General features: G+C 41.1%; 1 protein-coding gene across 1 annotated transcript; it reads left to right on the forward strand.

Annotated features, from left to right (window-relative positions):
* Positions 1-348: 348 nt before the first annotated feature.
* Positions 349-18,748, forward strand: LOC117804735 (shaker-related potassium channel tsha2-like). Its single transcript, XM_034673068.1, has 2 exons — positions 349-4,053; positions 15,248-18,748. Exon 1 carries the CDS (start codon positions 650-652, stop codon positions 2,090-2,092), a length of 1,443 nt encoding a protein of 480 aa, XP_034528959.1. The 5' UTR covers positions 349-649; the 3' UTR covers positions 2,093-4,053; positions 15,248-18,748.
* The last annotated feature ends 1,701 nt before the right edge of the window (positions 18,749-20,449 follow it).

Consider the following 20,449-nt stretch of genomic DNA (forward strand, 5'->3'; position numbering starts at 1 on the left):
TTGTTTTTTGCATGAAACTCGCATGTTTTTGTGCGGCATTCTCGAACTGTCCACGTTTCCAGACGGTTCCATTCATAAATGCATGCTGATGTTTGCAAACATCGAGTCATATTTCATCATAAACAACAACTCCAGTCATAACCTTGAGCCTGTGCCACGCTGGAGACAACAGGTTTATTACGCACGACTCTCTCTGTGCACTCAAAGCTTGAAAACCCTCAAATCTCCTCCTGAAATCGATGATGTTTGGAGCATGTGTGTTCAAAATTACCTGGATCACGTTCATTACGAGCATATGTGCGTGCATGTGTGTGTGTTTTTGTTTCCCTCACAGTGAGTGAGCGTGCACACACACGTCAGCTCGGGGAGGGCAAAAGCCTGCTTAAGATGCAGTGAATGTGACAGCCGAGACCAGACTACAGCAGACAGCGCGTGGACGGGGAAAAGGTGAGCGTGGAGTTGGTGGGGGGGCACGAAAATGCCAGAGGAACCAGCTCACCCGCAGACGTGACGAAGACACACCGAGAAACAAAGGAGGAGGGCACGCGGAGACGCTCAGCTGGTTTCCAAAAAATACGCGCGGGGGAGGCTGAGGGGGAGAAGAGAGGACTGAGGAGCGGGACGCGGCGCCCTTGTCTGGGGGGGAAAGATGACAGTGGTGCCAGCAGAGAACCTGGATGAGACTGTGGCACTGGCCGCGCTGTCAGCCCAGGATGTCTACGACCCGGAGCGCGTGGAGAACCAGGACTGCTGCGAGCGCGTGGTCATCAACATCTCCGGGCTGCGCTTCGAGACGCAGCTGAAGACGCTGGCCCAGTTCCCCTGCACGCTACTGGGGGACCCGAGGAAGAGGATGCGCTTCTTCGACCCTCTACGGAACGAGTACTTCTTCGACAGAAACAGACCCAGCTTCGATGCCATCCTCTACTACTACCAGTCAGGGGGGAGGCTCCGGAGACCCGTCAACGTGCCCTTGGACATCTTCATGGAGGAGATCAAATTCTATGAACTGGGGGAGGAGGTGATTGAGAATTTCAAGGATGATGAGGGGTTCATTAAGGAGGAGGAGCGGCCGCTGCCTGAGAACGAGTTCCAGCGGCAGGTCTGGCTCCTGTTCGAGTACCCGGAGAGCTCTGGACCCGCCAGGGGGATCGCCATCGTCTCTGTTCTGGTCATCCTCATCTCCATCGTGATTTTCTGCTTAGAGACTTTACCTGAGTTCAGAGAAGAACCCAGATCGTATGGCGACCAGCTCGCGCTGAATGGAACCACGCGCGCAAAGAAGCCAAACCCGTTCACAGACCCGTTCTTCATCGTGGAGACGCTCTGCATCATCTGGTTCTCCTTCGAGCTGCTGGTCCGGTTCCTGGCCTCCCCCAGTAAGCCTGCGTTCTTTAAGAACATCATGAACACTATTGACATCGTGGCCATCATGCCCTACTTCATCACCCTGGGTCTGGAGCTCGCGGAGCACCAGGGGAACGGACAGCCGGCCATGTCTCTGGCCATCCTCAGGGTCATCCGCCTGGTTCGGGTGTTCCGGATCTTTAAGCTCTCCAGACACTCAAAGGGTCTGCAGATCCTTGGGAAGACCCTGCAGGCCAGCATGAGGGAGCTGGGACTGCTCATCTTCTTCCTCTTCATCGGGGTCATCCTCTTCTCCAGCGCGGTGTACTTTGCGGAGACGGACGACCCGGAGTCAACCTTCAGTAGCATCCCGGACGCGTTCTGGTGGGCCGTGGTTTCCATGACAACGGTGGGTTACGGGGACATGTGTCCGGTCACCATCGGCGGTAAGATTGTGGGCTCTCTGTGCGCCATCGCCGGGGTGTTAACCATCGCGCTCCCGGTGCCCGTCATTGTCTCCAACTTTAACTACTTCTACCACCGAGAGACCGAGCACGAGGAGCAGTTCCAGTATACGCACGTCACCTGCGGCCAGCAGCAGCCGTCGTTTGGGGAGTTCAAGAACAGCGACAGCAAACTAAGTCTGTCCAAGTCTGAGTACCTGGGCAGCGAGGACGCGGACTCGATCAAGTACACCAACTGCAGCCCGCACAAAGCCTACACCGGGAAGCTCACCGATGTCTGATTGAACCATGAATTACGCGTCAGTGGCGCGCGCTGAAGGGATCTCTCAGTGCCACATCTCGCGCTCTTGCTTTGAGCTCCTTATTTCTGCCATAAAAGGGATTCATTTCAGTCACCATTGAGGATGGATTATCAGACAAATCACCTTTTATTGACCTGAAACTGTCTTCCATTACGCGCGCGTCATGAGCAGGGGAGAGCTTCGGAATGATCAGCCTGTAGCCAGCTGTAGCACTTTAATATTATAATTATTAATGCTTCTCTTAGTAAATGCGTAATTTATTGCCCTAATAATGCAGGTTCAAAGTTTACATTTGCTTTTTCTGAGACACAACACAGGACCAATTACATCTAAATTTACACTCTGAGGCAGGAGGCACATGGAGGCTGTTTTTGTTATGGTCCCACACACTCTCTCTCTCTCTCTCTCTCTCCCCCTCACAAATACACACATAAACACACACACACACACACACACACACACACACACACACACACACACACACACACACACACACACACACACACACACACACACACACACACACACACACACCTGTTATTTCCCTCATGTACTTTCCACTCAGGCTCAGAGGATGTGCAGCAGGCTGGATGGATCTTAAATGAAACCGCTTTGATGCCAGGTTTCATTTTAACCCCTCAGGCTGCTGCACACACACAGCCTGCAAGACACAAATCAGGGGCACGTTCTCCCCGTTTCTGACGTGCGGATTTAAACGTTCAGACTCCAGGAGGTTAAATTATTCACACCAGCCTGCCTGTAGAAATATTATGAAAACAGAGGCAGCGTTTCCCAAACCAAGAGCGCCCCCGTGTGGATGAACCGAGGCCCTGCATCTCAATCCATGTGATGCAGTTTCTATAGCAACCTTCCAGACTTTTCTGTATTGTCTGCCACAGGAGGGGAAAAAAGGAAGCTGGAGCTAGAGAAGAGGCCAGAAAACCACCATGTTGTGGGAGCCTCCATGTTGTTTGATTCAGTCTGACGCATCGTCTCTGTCTGTAAACAAAAAATCTGATCAGAAATATCAAATGTGATGAATTTACAGGCAGGTGTTTGACCTGTTGTCCATGCACCTTAGTCCCACAGAGAAGATCATGCATTTGAATGCTCCAAACTTGACTGCCGCTAATTATGCTCTAATTATCTTTCACTTTTGTCTCACAGTGTTTCTGAAAAATAAGAAAATGCTCATTTTTAAGTTCTTAGAGACCAAACTGTGGGGTTGAAATTGTAGATTATACCAATCAGGAAAACTCCTGAAATGACTCAGTTAAAGAAAGAAAGGAAATCCTGCCAGTATGTAGTGGAACAAATATATTGTGGATGTTCTGGAGCTCATATGAAAACTGATACAGACTACTATTTGAGGAAAAAAGGCAAAACATATCAGCTGATATTCAGTTATGCATTGACACATATTTCAGTCATGAAATTTATTATTTTGCCATGTTATTGTTGTCATCTGAATGATATTGACAGCTCTGCAATGATCTGAAAAATAGTAAATGATTGAAAAAGAACTAAACTTAGTACATCAGAGGCATGATGGGTTTTTATACAACAACAAAAAACAGATTGATATTTTAGAACATACCCAGATATCTAAAAATCCTAATCAGCTGTTTTGTCAGGGTGTATCTGCACAGTGAAAGCAGGTGAGCTGTTGTGTTTGAAGTCGCAATGATTAGTCATTAAAAGCACCTAACTCATCCAGAGTCCAGGGACGAGTCATCCAACCAAACCTCGTGGAAAAAAAGAAAGGAGGATTTAAGAAACTGAAGGAATAAAAGACAGTGAAGGCCTCACATTCATCATCCTGTTTGCTGGATTATAAACTGACAGACTGATGGAGTTAAACTGCTGAATCATCGACACAGACGGATGGATGCATGATGACAAATGGATTCACACCACTGCAGGCCTGAACACACAGAGAGGTGAGTTCAACCTGTCCATCAACATTCTTATCAATGTTCACACGAACTGTGTCGAGGTTTCTGTAGATTAGTGAGTGTTGTTCTCCTTTCAACCAAACAATCTTTATGCAAAACTGTTTCTAGGTTATTTTCTCTTCAGAAGCATCTTTTGTTTCTTCTTGTTGCTTGATTTCTAGGCCACACAGAGCTTCATTAACAAGTTGTTCCGAGTAGAAGTTATATACCTCAATGAATCCAGGTGCCATTGTGCATTTGGTACTTGTATTTCATGTTTGGACACATTTATCTTACTCTATACAGCATCACTTTGCAATATTTGATTGCAACTCAGTCATATAACACACATCATGTGTAAAGTGTTCTTTGTAATATTTTCTGTGCAACGAAGTAATCCAAAGGAAACATTCACAAGGAAAAGAACTGTACATTTTGTGCACATTATATAATAACAGTTATTATTTAAACTGTAATTTTCTTTTATCCATTTTTCCCCTTGCGTTTTTTCTCTTCTTATGAATCACTTATTATAGGATATACTCTTCTCTTTTTGTGAGCTGCAGTGTCGTTGAATTTCTTACCTGGGAGATCAATAAAGCTGACATCTTTTAATGAATTTCTCCAGAAATGGAAGAAATAGTTTGAGCCAAAGCTGCATTGAAGGATTAATGTCCACAAGGGGGCGGTAAAACAAGCTGAAGACAGAACATTTGCAGTGTTTCAGAGTTCATAAATCAAGTATCAAGTGTCTTTAAGCTCTGTTATTGGTCTCCATCTCCTCCTGAGTCAAATATCCTCCCTTCAGCTGCTCCGTGCTCCTCTTGATCATCGACTTCATTCTTCTCTTACGTTTACTGTTGCTTTTGGAGGATGATGAAATATTCTTAAATCTTCCCTGCAATGCAAAACATGTTTAATCTTTTTTTATTTAGTGTAATTGAACCAGTTTAAGACTCACTCTGCATCAATAAGACCATTAGTGTGTCAGTGGGAGGTTATTTTTAGACTCATGCTCATGTTATGTCTTGATAACCCCTTCTGAATACAATGACTTTAGAGCTGTTTCAATGTGAATGCATTGTGTTTTAATAATAAGGCCAGTACTTAGTGCAGCATTTTATGAAAAAAGCTAACATGCAAGGTAGCATCAAAACTACATCTAGACACAGGAAGTTGGTGAGCAACAGAGGGACAAGGGCAAATTAAGCTGCAGAGGTCACCTTTAGGTTCTCAACATTTCTGTGTTTATGATATAACAGATGAAATCACCTCTAAATAATTGCTCTACACTGTGGTCTTGAGGCTTTTTAGGCCTGGTGGTCTGCAGGCGTGACACAGTTTCCTGCTTATTCTGCTCAGTCATCCAGGAGTGCAGAAGAACTGAACCGGCTCTGTGGAAGACTGTTGTCTCAACAAGAACTTTATAAATAGTGAGGCCAAAATCATGTCAAAGGAGTGGAATTTACAAACCACCTCTCTCATCTTTAAATGAGAGCATATTTTAGCATTTTTGAATTCTGTTTATTAGTGATGCTTTGCTAAAAATAAAGAAAAGTGGATTTTATAAAAGCAGAAAGGGACTAAAACTGGGATAATACTTCATAATTTCAGCATGTTCCCAAATCGCTGCTCTCACTCTGTAAAACACGCTTTGTTAAACTTCATTTACAACATGAGATCTGCATTATATCCTTCTGCTGTTGTCTGAAGTGCATTGTTTCAACCTGTTAATGCTGCTGACAGGTTTGTTGTCCTGGTGTGTGTTTGTGCAGCAGTACAGCTGTGGGCCTGCAGGTGGCAGCAGCTGCTGCAGAAACTCTGCTCTGTGAGGAGACACTACAGCTGGATCACAGTTCAGTCTGCTGCTTCAGACACACAGGAAATGCATGCACAGTTTGAGGTTGCATTTGTGGTCTGCATTTCTTTCAGGAGCTGATTTCTTGTATTTCCTTGTGATTCAGTGGATTCTTATGAGTATATGTTTTGGTCCGGCTTGTTAAGATTGATGTGAAAGCGGTCTGTTGAACTCTGGTTTGAACTCTCTTGGACTTGTTTCAAACAGGCTCTGTTTGTGGTTTGGAAACATGCAGAGAATCTTATTTGACTCAAGAGATTTGGTTTGAGCTGTAACAGTGGGATAATGAACTTTTGATTCTTGGGTACAGTAAAGATGTTTCTGTATGAGGGATCTTAGTGGCCAACATGATGGTCACAAAGATCTGCACGTGAGATGATCAGAAAGTGAAAGGGTGCTCAGACTCATTCTCTTTAGTTTCCCCATGGATATGCAATTTAAAAAAAAGTCTTCATCCAGATTGCAATCTTATCTTTATTAGAATACAGTTCTGATTTCAGGAAACCTAAAGTGAGACTAAGACAGCACGTTAAACTGCACTTCTTCATTTTGGTTTGCTTGGATTTTGGTTTGCTTGGATGTGTCTGTAAATAAACCCAAATTTATGGATTGGATCAACTCCAGGACTAAATAAAGAGGTGACCGTTTTATGACGTCTCTCTGTGGAGTCATGTGACTTTCAGAGAACAGGAAAAGTAATTTTCTGAAATGCATAACCCAAAAAGAAAGATAATCTGCCATTCACATTCACACCTTCTCTCTCTCAGAGTTCTGCGCTCCAGCGTCATGCTTCAGCTTTTATAACTTCCCTCACAGCAGCTGCTCAGAGTCTCACTAACGACGACTGACACAGGTGATTACATTTACCTCGTTAAGCTTCTCTCAGGGCACCACTTTGTATCTCACTGTATTCACCTACCTGTGTACACTCAGGTACCAGTTTAAGAGTCCTGTGATAAATCCTTCCCTCTCATGGAGGCTGTTGTTTAAAGCGTTTAGATACCGGGACTCAAGAGATTATTCTGGAGGATGTAGCTCCTATAAACTCTGGAAAAATCCAAAGGTAGCCATGAATGTAAATGGTTCATGCAGATAAGAAGGTTTTTGAAGTAGTTCACCTGTTGGTGCTGTTCAACCAGTAGTAGGGACAAAATGATACACTCATCTCACGATCCCAAACGATACGATATGATGTGATACATTGTGATACGACACGACACAATACATTACAATGCGATACAAAACGATACGATAAGATGTGATACAATACAACACGACACGAAACATTACTATACCATACAGTACAATACAATATGACAAGACATGACACGATATGATGTGATAGGACGATACGAAGTGACACGACACAACACAACACAATACGGCATGACACAATAGGATACGACATGACACGATACAACACGACATAATACGATACGACACAATAAGATACGACACGACATGACATATGATACGATAGGATGTGACACAACACAACACATCACGACACAATAGGATACGACACAACATGACATAATACAACACGACACAATAAGATACGACACAACACGATCCAACATGTTATGGTACAGAACAGTATCACTCACAATAATGGTTTCACAATATGCTTTAAAGCCGCTGTGAGGAACTTTTGTTTTGTATCGATTCTGGCGCCCCCTTGTGGACAAAGTGATACCTCTTATCTCTTGTCCTATACATGCAAAAGTAGTGTTTTCAACAAAGACCCCGTCCTGTTGTCTTTTAACTTTATCAACTGTTGTCAACTTTATCAGGCAATGTGATTATTTTTCATGAAACATTAAAATAAAGGCTGTTTCTGAAGCGAGATGTCCATCATCTGGTCTGGCACCTACCCCCTCAGGGCGGTTTCAGGCATTAAAAATGACAACAGAGAAGGTGTCAGTGTTGTTGCTGATGGTCTTGTTTGCTATTGAAGGTCATAAAGAGGCATCGGTATCATTTTCAGACTGTTTCTCAGCCAGTTCAAAACTCCTCACAGGGCCTTTAATCAAGATTTCTTTACACTGTTTTAGTTACAAAGTTTATTTTCAAGCCTTAGGCTGTTTTCGAAACCGCCTACTATACTAGCAGTACGTACTGATTTGGCCAAAATTCAGTATGTAGTAAGTAGTATGGAAAAAAAAAAATCTGCAGTATACCAAAACTCCCCGGATGTCTACTGATTTTGGAAAATTTCACAGTATGCATCGAACCAGTCTGCCTCGCATACTGTTTCCCACAATGCACAGCGCTCGTTCTGCTTTTTCTTTTTCCATCTTTTTTGACAGGAGGAAATCCGTTTTTTGGGTTCTGTGAAAGTTATCAAATTACATATAAACCACTTCTTAACTTTCTAAATCATAAGTGGATGCTAAAGAAGCAGTTTCTCTATCAGCTTCACCGTTGTTTACTTCCGCTTTTAAAAAATTGAAATCCAGTGACGTCTGACCCAGCGTACTGCAACACAGATCGAACAGAACAGTCATACTACATACTAAATTCAAACGCAGTATGTAGTAGGCAGTACTTACTGCCTGCTACAGTAGTAAGTAGCATGTAGCAGGCCATTTCGAAAACAGCCTTAGAGAAGAGATTGCATCTAACAGGAGAAGTCAAAGGCAGATAGCTCCCTCTGCTGTTTGAAAATGGTACCTATATGATTATTTAATCCTCACCAATTTCCAACATATCTTATTTGTACTGATTTTTAACTGTTTAGCCCCTCCTGTCTAGTATAGGTAACAATAGAGGTTTAAGTATCTATCATCCAATGTAATATTAGTTGGATTTCTGTCTGTCTAATGTTGGCATTTTCACAGCTGGAGTGCTTGACCTCTGATCCAATATGACTGTTTCAAATACAAAGAAATGAAGAACTTGACACCCAATGATGGATTTTTTTCTCAGACTTGAGGCCATGGTAATTCTAAGTGCCACGTTTCAAGTCTTCTGGTAAAAACACCTTTAATGAATATCAAGGTAATCTGATGATGTTACTCCCAAAGCTTTCCAACTCATCCTCCTGGTCTTTGTATATCTAACCATCCAACTGGACCTCCTCCTCTCAGAACATGAGGGCAGGGTGTATCCGGAGGCCGGTTGGTTTAACTGGAAGACGATTGGTGTGGCTGGTGGCGGGTTGGCATAGCTGAAGGTTGGCTTGGCAGAGCTGGAGGCTGGTTGGTGTAGGACGGCTGGTGTAGCTGGGGGCCGGCTGGTGTAGCTGGAAGACGATTGTTGTAGCCGGCAGACAGCTGGTGTAGCTTGAGGCTGGTTGGTGCAGCCGCAGGATGGTCGGTGTCAGTCGAGGACCCAGAGAGTCAGCTGTTCTGTTAGTTAGTTAGTTTTTGTCCCCGCCTTCAGCACAATGTGAAGGTGATGTAGAGGAAACTAAAATCATGTTCGCATGGAGCACAGGCCTCTCCTCTTCCTCCTCCACCTCACATCCACCACGTTCAGTTACATAACACGGCAGCTCATGTCAGCCTGAGAGAGGAGGCATGACAGCTCCAACAGCATCATGCTAACTGACCGCGTCCCCTTGGGAGGCTTTTTGGTCCAAATCTCTTCCCGTGAAGTCACCCCGCCTCCCCCCTCCTCTCCTCCTGTCCTGCGTGTCCTCTCTGAACATATGCGGGCGGTGCAGGCAGAGGTAAACAGGTTTCCCCTTGGATGACACTGCTGCTGTTGACGGGGCAGAGTTACACTCTGACAGCTATTGTTAGCGTCTTTGTCAGCGCTGAGGGAATCTGTCCTGAAGCCTGGAGTGGCCTGCAGTGAGTTACACCAACCCCCCACCTAACATCCACCCAACCCACTCCTTTTTTCCACTTCATGGAAGACAAACAGGCAACGACCAGAACAGCAGAGTGGAGGTAAAGATGGAGGACTCTGCAGAGAGAGAAAGCGGCGTTGGCTGACGATATATTAGGTTGAAATCCTTGAATTTAGAGGAAGTCTGGAAATCAAAAATGGACTTCAAGTCTGCTGATGAGCTTTTAGCTGTGGTAAATCATTTTGGGTGTTTTCTCATCCTTTGATTGGTCGGTCAGTCAGAATGAAAATGGCCATTTAAACCAATGAGGAAATTAGTCATATTAGGACAACCCTAATGTCTAAAGCCTGAATCTAAACTGGGTTGCTTGAGCTCTTGGCCTCATGAATCCTTATTATCATAACCTCCATAAGACACATTCATTTTTGTTAATTCTGCAGTTTGCACTAAATAAGATCTGTCGATATTTACAGTATTGAAGTGTATTGTTTTCTTTGTGTTGTCCAGTTGTTTGTATCTGTCCATGTACGATGCCTCATTCATAAATAGTGGAGAAGGAGCTCTTATTGATTTACAGTTCAGTTCTATGAGATCAATAATCATTTTTAACCCCCTGTTCAAATCACAGCCTGTCGGTTCAGCTCCATGTGAGCGGCCCCCGTCGAGGTCAAAGGTCAGCGTTATTTAAAGACTCTGATGTCACTCTCACTGGATGAATTACAGTCACGAGACCTCGACCAACAACAACAGCTAACTGTCAGTGACAGCAGCTGCTGGGCTGCAGTCTCCATGGTGACAGGATCACAACAGCCAGACACTTACACATCTACACACTCTGAATCCGCTGAAGTAGTAGTAGTAGAAGAAGAAGAAGAAGCTGTGTGTGTGTGTGCTAACACAGTTATTGTGATTCAGGAACACGAGTTTACTCTTTAGGTTATCAAAGTTTAATGCAGTGAGGATGGGAAATGGCCGAGTTCTATTTTTTAGCACACATACGCCGTTTATTAAATATGTATTAAGACCCTTTCATAGGGAGAGAGAATACTTCGATGTGATTGGCTGAAAAGTTGGGATCAGAGTGAGATATCAGGGAATTGTATCTCATTGTGGACCTTATTGTTGTGATAGTAGGATGAGGTTCAGGCAGCAATTAGACCTGTCCCACTTTTATTATTGATAGAGGATTACTTTGTTTTTTTACACTCAAAAATGAAACTAAATAGGAGTTAAAAAATATTTATCATTGAAATCATCCAATCCAATCCGTTTTATTTATTTAAAGCACATTTAAAAAAACAATTAATTTTACCAAAGTGCTGCACAGTAAAGTAAAATAAGTTAAAACACTTTGAAAATAAAACACTGTAAAAAATGATAAAATAATACTAATTATTATAATTAAAAAAATACAACACTTTAGAAAATAATTAAAAACACAAAGCACTTTAAAAAAATAGTAAGTAGTAATAATAATGAACACAAAACACACAAGGCACTTAAAAAATAATTAAAAACACTGTAAAAAAATAAAATATAATAACAATAAAACACATAAGACACTATAAAAAATAACACTGTAAAAATTATAATAATAATTGAAGGGTTCATTTGCAAAAACAGTTAATTCACTTTTGAAAAATTAAAAAAATGTTTCAAAAACATATTTTTTCTAATACTAGCTTTAGGTATGACCAATCAACTGAGGTTGTGTGGCTTTGACTAAGTCAAAATGACTTTACTAATCAGAGATATCTTGAAAATGTAACTTCATTAAGAATCTATATCAGACAATTGACAATTTATAATTTTTTTTTGCAAATGAACTGTTCAATTAAGAATGCTGCACACCATCCACTTCATCATGCTATGCCTCAAACTATCAAAATGAGCCATATTCGAAAGACACCAGACACATTTTGATTCCTTGTGTTTGAAAGATAGGGTATTTAAATATTCAAACCCAGTGCTCACTGCTCACAGCAATCCTTAAAAGAAGGTCATTCAGATTAACAACACTTTGTTGAAACAGCTAAATGTAAGAAGACTGCCCTGAGACAAAGATCGTGATCAGGCTGATGGTGTAAACCTTTAATTATCCATTCAGTAAAGAACAGCAGGTGGTGTGAACAAGTGACTGGGAGGGATAGAAACATGGCAGCAGCAAAACAAAAGTATAGTCTCTGCCTGAAACCAAACTTAGAGATTTTAAAATCGCCTTTAGTCCTAAAGAAATGACTGTCATTATTTTGAATTACTTCACAGCTGGTTGTGGATCCATATATCAAGTAGTTGGTGTAGAGTACAGCAGTCAGTTTGAAATATCTTATAAGTTTAACACAGAAGTAAATAAAAATGAATCCCCCCTTTTTCTTTACTTTCTTTCCTCTCTCCTCTTACTTCCTCTTCCTGGAGATCTGTCTATTTTAAGCGGATACTACTCCGTAAATGTTCAGCCATGCTTTAAAAAGCCAGCTGATAGTACCTGGATCGGCTGCAGTGAAGTGAAGCTCGACAAACAGCAGAGAGCACTTTTTCTCTGGAATATTTTACAAACCGCCGTGCAGCTCACAGCCGCTCTGACGGCTCCTGCTTCTGGTCCAGATCACCGTCTGCTCACCTGTCTGGATGCAGCTCGTCTCCTGTTGTCTGGAGGTTTTTTGTTATGCAGTCTGTGTCTGCAGAAGGCTTCCCACCAGTGTTTCAAAAACAGGAATTAAAGTGGGTCAGTGAAGAGAATGAACCTCCTGAGGACCCTGGGGGTTTCATCTCAGCGGGCCTCAGCTGGTAGCAGCACAGAGTGTCACAGGTAAACAGGGATTACTAGTGTTTTGGTACTTTCTTACGTTATATAATACCTTCTTCTAGGATATTAATACACAAAGGGATCTAACAAAGGACTTCTTGTTCAGTTGACAGGCTGTACAATGATTTCTGCCTCCAAACACAGCGAAAATCAACCATTGTTTTAGTTTATTGATGGTGTTACGTGTTGGTTTGTCTGCAGGATTCAAAGTAAAAGCAAGATAACGTCATTTCCAATTAAATACTAACTTGTTCTTACCACCATATTTAGTATTTTAAGGGTAATAACATACAACATTTGCCAACTGAATGCATAAATGACAAATTCAAAGATACATTTTTTAATAAATGTCTCCACATGACATTTCCCGAGGTCTGCAGGATAGATTGGAGCCCCTTTCAGGATTTCATATTTTCAGACACAAATGCAAGACTCTTTTTTTTATTCTCTATATTCCTCCAGGTCGAACTGCCCCCCCTCTCATGTGGTCGATGTTGTCTGTCAGTGTCATTAGCTCAGTCTCTGTGCATACCAACAGCTCGCTGCTCTCTGTTCACTCAGTCAGGACAGAGTGAACAGGAGGTGATGGCTGCTGGTTTGTCCCGTCCTTGGCTCTGCTTCCTCAGCATGTGACTGTAGTGATGGAGATGGCCCGGAGTGTGTGTGTATGTGTGTGTGTGTGTGTGTGTGTGTGTGTGTGTGTGTGTGTGTGTGTGTGTGTGTGTGTGTGTGTGTGTGGAGTAGTACTGCGAGTGCATGTGTGTGGGCGAGGGAGAGAGTGGGATAGGAAAAAAGAAGAATATATAGATGTGAGTGTGCAGTCCTTCACGATGACATGTTCTCAGTTCGTGCTCGTGTGTAACCTGCTGCCACAATTTCCAGATTGCAGAGTCTCAGAGTCCTTCACTTTATCATGCAGGAATAATGATGCAAGAGAGTTGAAGTTGGATCATGTGACCTGTAAGGGTCTTACATATTGCAGGTTCAAGGTGGGATATAAATACTCTGTAACACACTGGGGTATAATAATGGGGCAGAGTCGTACTTGAGCTGATTCGCTTTTGGAGGTAGTAACAGAGGAGTAACAGGAGGAAGACGATGACAGTGTTTAGAGTGAGGGCCTGCAGGGCTGGAAAGCACTGTGTGTGAGTGTGCATGTCTGAGTGTATACAGAGTTACTTCTGTGTGTATACATCATAGACAGTATAAATAATGGACGTAGTATCCGTGATGTCACCCATCTCTGAAGTGCTGTTTTTGAAGCCAGTCGGCGGCGGCAGCCATGTTGGAAATGCTGAAGTCAACCTAACATCTGTTGGGCGGGCTTTGAGCCTCCTAGCCAACAGCTACAGTGTCCCACCTGTCAATCAAGTCAGCTGTGCCTCTCATAATTTAAAACTCATAATTTTAATATCTTTGAAATTGCTGAGTTATAAAAAAATTCACCCCTGTACAGTGTGTGCCGATCAAGAAATGAGCGATCCAGGCTACACTTGTTTTTTGAACCAGGCTGTGAACATGTTTATTTCTGCTGTAAAGATCAGCTCTTTAGAATTTGCGTGGTTTCTTCAGCCTCAAGCGGACACTCAATGAACTGCAGTGTTTAACACTTCCGCATTGGCTTCAATTCTTGCGATGCCGCTTGGTATGCATGCCATGCCTCTTGGACTTCTGCAACACCATAACACAATGTGAAATCACACACTGACATGGAAACTACACCACTGCTGAATTCAATATATACAAAGGTGTAGTTATGGTGGTCAATATAAGGATTCATTCGGTAAAGAAAAACACATTTTTAACAAAAGCTTTTCATAATGACCACAAACAGAAGGGCGTTAAGTTTCATATCTTCACTAAAATGTGAAGGACAGTTGAAGACTGAATGAATAGATTGAACCAGCAGCTTTTGAAAAAATGAATATACTTTTTGGACTTTTACACCTTTATTAGAGAGGAGAGGAAAGTGGATAGAGCTGGAAACCAGGAGGAGGAGTGGTAGACTGACATGCTTGAAAGGGGCTGCAGGCTGGAATCAAACCTGGGCTGCCCACTACCTTTTAATATTTAGTGAGTGACCTGTTTAGGCTTCAAGTATTCATGCTGAGAGAAAATAAAGAATTCATGTGATGTTCTATTGAGACAGGGTTGGGCTAGATGGATTACTTGAACAAAATATTTTCCTAGAAGATTGCACTTCAGTGTGTACATTAAAAAACATTCACATATTACATCTTCCATTCACATTATGCTACTTACATAACCACTCATTTTCACCCGTAAAGTTATGTTTCCTAAAGTCAAAGACTTAACTCTGGTTGTTCCAATAAAAGGTTTTTCTGTTACACTAGTACTCTCCGATAGTCATAGAACTCATCTTAAGAGACCACAGTCCAACTAATTCTTTAGTTCTGGTATTATTTTGTGCAACTTCTCTGACAGTAGAAGTCTGTCTGTTAACTCACTTCTAATGTTTTAAAATGTAATTCTGTGTTCATTGTTTTTGCAACAAACAATTGAACACATTGTTTCTGATTGATTCATAGACCCTAAGTGAAGCTGTCTTTAATTGCTCACCTTAATCTTGACCAGTTTTCTCTAAATTACCTTTGAGTTTGTCACATTTTCTCTTGGACTCTCAAAATCAGGAGCCTGGATTTTCTCTGTAAATGTAAAGAAATTATTCTGCTGCCATAGACTTTCTTTTTTAATTAATTCTTTCCTTTTTGTTTTCCAGGTGATGAACCATGAGCCACACCTCCACCTCCCCACTTTCCGCCAAACCAAAAGAGTCCATCACTGCTTCCTCCACCCCTCCTCTACTTCTTCTTCTCCACCCTTCCACTGATGAAGGTGAAAAAACAGAAAAACTCTGACACTCATAGGAAATCACGCAGCTATGAGACGCCTTTCCATTAAAGAGGACATCCCGACTGATTTTTTTGCACAGTGCAAAGCTCCAGTCGGACTCTGAGGTACGACAAACGTTACTTGAATCATCTGTTAAACATATTTGCAACACGTCTGCTGGCTAACGGAGTCCTCCATGTACTCATGAGTAGATGTTTTTTGGGAGATTCCTCCTCGTGCTGTAGAGAAAAGATCCTGTGAGTCCTGTCTGTACGTTGCATATCATATTCAAACCAAAACATATTACTGCATGCTTGGAAAGTAGAGCATGTAAACAGAAGATATTGACTTTTATGTTGACGGCTCAAACCCAGCAACGCTAATCTGCAACATGGGAACAATAACAACAACAACAGCTCATCCATTCTGAGTTTATCACAGTAATTCTGTTAATCTGGTGGTGTTGGTTTCTGAATCTCTATTTTTTAAAGTCATACTGTATATGTTTTATATGGAGAGGATTTAATTCACCTCTTGAATTATTTTGTAGATTTTTAACATTTTTTGCTAATGTGTTTGATTTTTTTCCAATGTTCTTTTGTTTTGTTTTTTTATTTTCTGCCTTGGTAAAAACAAAGCAGCTCCAGCGGGCAGCTCTGATGAAAATGTCTGCCTGCCAAAAAACACTTTGAAGAAGAGAGAACCCGCCCTTCTGAGGAGAATGTCTGAGTGGAGGATTTACAGTTGAATTGCATTTATCGCAGACATTTTCACATCTGACTTTTTTTTTTTTTTTTTTCTGATGATTTTGAATGTTTCTGATTGTGTTATGGTTTTGATCAAAATGCTGTATATCTGTTGAAACATCTACCTCAGTGTCCGCTCATTTTACGACAGAAGCTTTAACACCTGAATGGCGTCGGTGTCACTCCATTACCTGAACACTGTCATCACACCTGGGTGGAAAAGTCTCGAATTATCTGGTGCAATCTAAGAAACCCAAACATTTAAACTGCCATAAAATAAATGAGAGAAGACTGAAAACATGCTTTAGAGTACAGAAAACCATACAAATTATAGATGTATATTTATGAAGCCAATATTGGCTTTCTAATAATAATAATAATAATCCAACTGATAACAGCACATAACGTCGAGCCTGACATAATTAATTTGCACATTTTAATAATTTATGTACGAAATTGTAAAAAGGTGATTGTGGTTGAGTGACTGTCTATGAGTATTTGTTTATTTAAGGGCAATAATGTGCTACAGAGATTTTCAACTATTTAATAAAGGGAGCCTGTCTTAAAGATGAACTGCTAAATCCAATGCCGAGGTCAGACTACAAAGTCTTTCAGTCTGTTGGGTGGGTCACTGACAGATTGGATGATCACAGCGCCATTAATTCATGCCGTGACTTGACCTTCAGACATAACAGATAACATGGTGGTACCTGATGGATTAATACGACTGATTAGATCGGTTGTGGTCGTTCCAGCACCAACTTTATCATTCTTCTTTCAATTTGCCATTTTGTTTGTTTACGCTCATGACTTTGAGGGCTCTGAGCTCTCATTGGTCAATGTCACAGACATGACAATTACATCACAGATGGCAGAAAGAAAAATCAAACAAGTGGGTCAAGAAATCAGATATCTTTCACCTTGGGCTGTGGTCCTCCTTATAATATGTAGTCTGACCTCGGCATAAGAATATTTATAATTTCCTGAGGTTATAATTCTGAATTTTTGTATCACCCATCGGTCTAAAATTCAGTCTTTGGAGAGAAGTTTGATACCTGGACTAGTCTGACATTGGAAGAATCTGAAAACTATTAAAAATGAAGGATATTTCTCTGTGTGAACAGTACAAGTTTAAGTCCTAGATGTGTTTAGCCTAGCTGAGCACAAAGGCTGGAAAAAGAGAAGAAGTGTTAGACTAACAATGACTTCCAACAACTCCAAGCTCGCTTAACTAGCATCATATTAAGATCAACTAGTGCTGTAGCTAACTGATTATGAAAAGAGCAGCTTTAGCCCTCCAAGACCTAGACAGCCAGCGGCTGCAACTTGTTCTTAAATGATTGATAACTTTTGAACCACTAATCCTATCAACAAGCTTTAAAAACTCAGTTACAGCAGACATTCTCAGCTTCACATTGATACCACATTGTCTCATTCAGCATATTCAAAATAAATTCAGGATAGTCTGGCGTCCCCAGAAATGGTCTAGGTCTTTAAGGGATACGAATGATAGTCAAAATAAATACTCCAAACTTTAGATGTTTGAAAACAGCCCTGACGTGACCAGCATCACAAAGATGAAAGGGCCTGTTCATTGCTGTTTGTGGTTTTAATATTATGGTAGTTGTTTTAAGCTAACCAGCATTAAGACAACTTTAGCTTAGATTAGCTAAAGGATTGTTAGCATGGATAGACTGATAGCCTATCTAGAATAATTATCAATCTTTTGATCATGTTAAGCTATCTGATTAAGTCTTACTGGTGGTACTATTTTTCAATAGTTAGCCGCCTAACTTCATGATGTGGCTGCCTGTTTTTAGCCCCGTCTCAATGCTAGCCACAAGCGCCTTGGCTTTATGATTCCTACAACTTCTAGAGTAAGAAAGCACATTTGGAGTTGTTGGATTTTGGATGGAGCTCAACCAGCAGACTCTCTGATAGGCTAAACACATCCTGGACTGATCTTTGTGGAGATGTTTGAAATTATTCAATATCTTTGTCCTCATCTAAGTCTAAACATGACAGATAAAAATGTGTCCCCAACTGTTCCCAAAATGTTTAACTAACTTATTATCCTCATCATCACTAAACATCGGGACTAGACTGTGAAACTTCCTCTTCGTCAAACCTCTAACATCAGCTCTGCAGTCTGGTCTCGTTGTATTTCTGCTTGGCTTAGACATAAAAACAGCCGGGGGTGATTTCTGTCTGACAGAGTTACTGATGAGCTGTGACGAGGCATTAAGTTGTGATGATTAATGTATTCTGCAAACTGTGCAACAATAATAATACAGTGAATCGCTTGTGAGTGCAGCAATGTCGTATGACTATGACTACAGTCAGCCTGGTCAGATTTCCACTCAGTTAAGCATCACTTCAAATTCACCACATGTAACGTCCATCGGAGGACATTTTCATGCTTCATTATCGACTGCAGAGTTCAGTTCAGGTTCGTCCCTAAATTGTCTCATTTCATGCAAAATAAGAGAAAGCAATAGTGTGAGTGATTTCTGTTCTCTGGGAACTTCAGTGTGGAGGCATTTTGATTTCATTTTCTTATTTCCAATTATTGTTGCCATGATTATTTTGACAATCTTCAATTGTGATCTATTTTTGATAAAATAAATCTTTGATTCTGATCAGTTTGAATCTCCATGTGTTCAATGACTGCACATGCAGATGTGTCATTTTCTATTTTCGTGTTTTATACGTGCCATGGACATTTCAACAGGATGGTGAGGCTGGATTCAAACCATGCGTCTGTTGTGTGTGTAAGTGTGTTGTTGGGATAGACTGCCATCATCAACATGTTATCACATTCATTCCCCCTTTGGTGCATCTGGAAATGGACAGGAACAGACACATCTTTAAAGTCCCATTGGATTTAATTTCTTGACTGGTTCTGGAAATTGCAACATCTGCTTGGTTCTCCATCATATTATCATTGTTTGAATTTAAGCAACATAAAAACTTACCTCTACCAAAGGCTTTGCATATTCTGAAATCTATTGGTCACTTCCAGATACTTAATATCATCAGACTGTAGATGATGGATTTGGAAAATGACAAAAAAAAAAAAAATGGATAGAAGTCATTTATTGCTAAGTGTCTACATAAAAAGTTGGTTGTTGCTCCAACAGGTGATGGCCTATTGATTCATAGATTTACAAACCCATAACTACTGCAGATCTCATTCATTCTATTTAGAAATGGTGTTGCCCTATCTGTCAACCACAATGTCGACATAGATAAGTTGGTCAGGACCCTGGAGATGTAACATTTTTGGAACATTATCATCATCTTTATCCCCTGTATAACCATGACTTGTTGAATTGTTCTGATATAGATCCCCATGTGACAACTCGTGACCACAAATACTTCTGAAAAGTCATTTAAGCAAGATCTATTCCATGTTCAGACCAAAAGGGAAGCAAATGTTTGCCTTTGGGTTCCACCTTGTTGGTCGAAATCACAAATGGATGTTTCAAACTGGCTTACAACCACTTAAAGTAAAACAAAATGTAGTGACAAGTCTGTCTGCAAGACTTTTTTTCCTCCAAAATTGAGTGTTGATTGGACAGGAAATTTGAGCCTTACTTTTGGTCTGAATATCCCAAAGCCAAAACTAGAACAATATCTGGTACTTAGGTCTCCATTGTGAATTCCACCTTCTGAAACCAAATCAAAAGCTTTGAATTCCTCTGTCAAACAAAAACACATTATCAATCATATCCATAAAAACATCAAGAAGACAAGAAGAAGTTGGGAGGTAAATGCTAAGTAGTGATGTGAAATTCTTTGTAGGTTAAGCTGTGTTTGAACTGTAGATAGAGAAAAAGCAGAGTCCCTTAGTAACATTCAGTCACCACAGTGAATCACCAATGAGCAATAATGCATGAGTAGTAGAGTATCATCAGCGGAGGTGAGTTGTCAGGTTGTTCCTATCTGTGCAGAAGAAGTTAATAGTGCCTTAATCATAACGTCATTCTGTTAATACTCTGTCAAATGCATCTGAAGTACCATAGAAGAAGAAAATGTGTATTTATATTAGCTCTGTAGGGATGCAATTGACTGGTTGCACATAGAAATAATGTATTGTTAAAAATGTATTGAATGTACAGTAAGTAGTCTTCCTGGTTGGTGTTTTGAGAGGAGCTAACATTTTTGAAAAGTGTCATCTTAATTTATTTTCATGTAATTTTCCTCTGTTTTTCTTTGGCAGCTCAGGAGAGTAAAATTAAAGACTGTGATCCTTCACTTCATGATATATAGTTTTTATTACATTTTGGTGGTGGTCCAGGTGTTTCTAATTACCCATAAAATGTTGGGAACAAAAAAATTAA

Source organism: Notolabrus celidotus, chromosome 21, assembly GCF_009762535.1.
Source record: "Notolabrus celidotus isolate fNotCel1 chromosome 21, fNotCel1.pri, whole genome shotgun sequence".
Taxonomy (NCBI): domain Eukaryota; kingdom Metazoa; phylum Chordata; class Actinopteri; order Labriformes; family Labridae; genus Notolabrus; species Notolabrus celidotus.

Excerpts from the sequence above, each read along its gene's own strand:
- LOC117804735 (XM_034673068.1), top strand. The coding sequence starts at position 650 with ATGACAGTGGTGCCAGCAGAGAACCTGGATGAGACTGTGGCACTGGCC.